A 3,462-nucleotide genomic window follows, 5' to 3' on the forward strand; every position below is an offset into this window, starting at 1 on the left:
CTCTCTCTCTCTCTCTGACAGCCTGTCAGTATCGTCTCATGCAGCTCACTGATCCAGTAATGAGTGATCCGACAGTGAAGAATAAATATATGTATAACTAGTTTAGCTTGTTCCAGAGGTAGATAAAATAGCTAAGTGTGTTAGGTCTAACTCTTAGTGTGTGTTTTGCTTCGCTCACCGGTCCGTCACAGCGGGTGGAGCTGCAGGATTTCTGCTTCACACACGTTGCATACCGCTATTTTATTGTCATTTTCGGACACCTTAAAATACTGCCAGACTGGTGAAGCCATTTTGGCGAGCTTGTTTTGCCGCGCACAGAGGAAAGTGTCATGTATTTTACGTCATCCTTTTACGTCATGCGATCGGCATTTTTAGAGAGCACCGATCGATCGGTAGAGAGTGAGTATCGGCCGATATCGATCGGTGGCCGATCGATCGGAGCATCTCTAATTATAATGGCTAACACTGTCACTGCTGTTGTTTTTCAGGTACTGAGTTTGAGGGAGCCATCATCGCCCTCTTCCATCTCCTGGCCACCCGCACAGACAAGGTGCGCGCCCTGAGAGAAGCCTTCTACAGACAGAACCTGCCTAACATCTTGAACCTCATCGCCACCGTCTTCGTGTTTGCTGTGGTCATATACTTCCAGGTGAGCTGCCACTAAAAGTCTTACCTGATGTTATTGCACTGAAAAAATTTGGATGGCATTACTGATGGCGCGCTTCTTTACCTCACCAGGGCTTCAGGGTCGACCTGCCCATCAAGTCAGCACGCTACCGTGGTCAGTACAACACCTACCCCATCAAACTGTTCTACACCTCCAACATCCCCATCCTGCAGTCTGCCCTCGTCTCCAATCTCTACGTCATCTCTCAGATGCTCTCAACTCGTTTTAGCGGGAACTTCCTCGTGAACCTCCTAGGAACCTGGTCTGTAAGTATGACAGTGGAGCTGCACCTCCAGCACGTTTATTCAATTAAATTCAACGGTACACTATTATTAGAATTGGTGACACTTCTGTTGTGCGTATAATGCTTGAGACAATAGATATATCCAGTCTTAGTCTATGTTTAACTAGAGGAGATTGAATTACATATTATGCTGCATTTCCACCGCACAGTATATACAGCTTGACTTTTTTGATTTTAAACTAGCAAGAGTTTTGGATAATATCTTGTACTTGCTTTTGGTACCACTACGTCGACAAGGTTCCAAGTAATCTGAGCCGATACTAAAGGGTGAATATAAAACCCTGGAGACCATGGCCCTACACAAATCTACAATTATTAAATAGTAAAGCTACCCTCTTAAGCGGTCGCAATTTTTTGTGGAGTGCAGACATTCCTCTTTTATGGTGAAAGTATTCAACAAGTTTTCAGCTGATGTCATGCAGTTGAACATGGCGTTGTTAAGGTGACCAGCTGAGAATCCCTCTTACACTAAGGGGAACAATCCTTAGTGGGAAACAATACAGAAATAGAACGGGTACCAAAAGTCAGTTTAGCTGAAACCATGTGGTATTTTCATAAATGGGGGAACGGTTGGGTTCTGTCTCTCGTGTTGGACCTGCATCATCTTATTTATAATATCTCATTGTGATTAGGATGCAACGAGTGGTGGACCTGCTCGAGCCTACCCTGTGGCCGGGCTCTGCTACTACCTCTCCCCTCCGGAGTCGTTTGGCTCGGTCCTGGACGACCCGGTTCACGCTGCCATCTACATCGTCTTCATGCTCGGCTCCTGCGCCTTCTTCTCAAAGACCTGGATCGAGGTCTCAGGATCTTCTGCTAAAGATGTAAGTCTTGTGCTTTTACAAAAGCATTGACAACTTTGCTTTGCATCAATCCCGCATGAAATTAACCCTCATGTATCACTCTGTGCGTGTCAGGTGGCGAAGCAGCTGAAGGAGCAGCAGATGGTGATGAGGGGACACAGAGAGACCTCCATGGTGCATGAGCTGAACAGGTACAAAGCATTCTGAGTCTCAGATGTCATGTGTGTTACCTGCAGCATATGGAAAGTTGTCCTTCAGAATATTTTTTGTATTGACGCTGGATTTATTATTCACAGGTACATCCCCACAGCTGCTGCCTTCGGTGGCCTCTGCATAGGAGGGCTGTCCGTCATGGCTGACTTCCTGGGGGCCATTGGTTCGGGGACAGGAATCCTCTTGGCTGTGACCATCATCTACCAGTACTTTGAAATCTTTGTGAAGGAGCAGAGCGAAATGGGCAGCATGGGAGCACTGCTCTTCTAAAAAATACCAACCTTCGGACACACATAAGACACAAAGCATCCACCCGCCCCCCACCATTGTTTTAATTTTGCAATTTTTTGCAATTTCGCACAATCAGTTCATTTTGCAGCTGGAATAGGTTTTTTTTTTTCTCCGCTATCTGTGTTTTCCACCATTACTTTTTTAGCAGTTGAAACCGTTTTCCCAGCAGGCTGCCCAAGTCCCCACTGACTGTCTTAAAAGCTGAAAAATGCCTAAAAGCACATCAGTGTGAGGAGCTGTCTTTGATTTACCCTCGGGCATTGTTCATCGCAGCATGTTCAAGGAACACTAAGACAGGACGACGTGATAGTGCTAATTTTAAGCTGAAAGCACTGCCTGGACCTTTTGGGGGAGTTGAAAGAAAGCCATGTCAGGTTCATCTCAAAGTAGCAATCATGGCTGAGGTTTCTGGGAGCCTATAGTAGGGTTTGAACAGTATAAATAAAATATGCTTGCACTCCTGATGAGGTCTCTGGTAATCTCAGACAAAGCCGTCTATGGTTTTATTTTTTGGATATTTTTAATGATGGACTATGTTTATATTCACTCTGGTCTTATGTAGGGCAAATGTGTTTGTCCTCTGTCTGGGTCCTCAAAGGAAAGTGTGTGTCTGTGTCGTCATGCTCTTTTATTCCCAGACTGTATTGCTGCACAAAATTGCCGACGTGGTCGGGATGAGGGTGGGTTTGATAGGGATGAGAAAGGGTTTCATTTTGGTTTTTACTTTATGTAACAGACATTGTTATTAAAAAAAAAACAAGATTTTTTTCCAACATACTTGAAAATGTGTTTTTATTCCTATTATCCCCTTGTTGTGCTTTGATCCTGCATGTTCTGTGACCACTGGTGACACAACACACACGTTACTGATCTCAAGTTTGTTGCACTGATGTTACCCTCTAGAGATGAGATATTTCTAAGCCATTGTATTGTGATTTATAACCTGGCTGTAGGTTAATTAGGTTGTACCTTGCACTTAACTTCCACCAGAGGTCCCTGTAGGAAGTTGAATATGACCACACTTCAAATAGTTGAGAGTAAAAAATAACTAGAGGGATTTTGCTATTGAACTGTATGTTCTGATGCATCAGTACCTCTTTACATTTTATCCAATGTTTATATCAAATCTTTACTGACAGAGCTTTAATGTTACAATGAAAACTGTAATCAATAAGATGGATGAA

At 43.9% G+C, this 3,462-nt stretch overlaps 1 protein-coding gene across 1 annotated transcript in view; it reads left to right on the forward strand.

The window, feature by feature from the left end:
* The window catches only part of LOC117475338 (protein transport protein Sec61 subunit alpha-like), a 6,306-nt gene extending 3,251 nt beyond the window's left edge, over positions 1 to 3,055 (forward strand). Inside the window, exons 5-9 of the mRNA XM_034121486.1 lie at positions 466 to 649; positions 739 to 933; positions 1,604 to 1,795; positions 1,889 to 1,965; positions 2,071 to 3,055. Coding sequence (XP_033977377.1) covers positions 466 to 649; positions 739 to 933; positions 1,604 to 1,795; positions 1,889 to 1,965; positions 2,071 to 2,257 — 835 coding nt within the window. The 3' untranslated portion in view covers positions 2,258 to 3,055. The remainder of the gene's footprint in view (positions 1 to 465; positions 650 to 738; positions 934 to 1,603; positions 1,796 to 1,888; positions 1,966 to 2,070) is intronic.
* Positions 3,056 to 3,462: the final 407 nt, after the last annotated feature.

Source organism: Trematomus bernacchii, unplaced genomic scaffold, assembly GCF_902827165.1.
Source record: "Trematomus bernacchii unplaced genomic scaffold, fTreBer1.1, whole genome shotgun sequence".
NCBI lineage: Eukaryota > Metazoa > Chordata > Actinopteri > Perciformes > Nototheniidae > Trematomus > Trematomus bernacchii.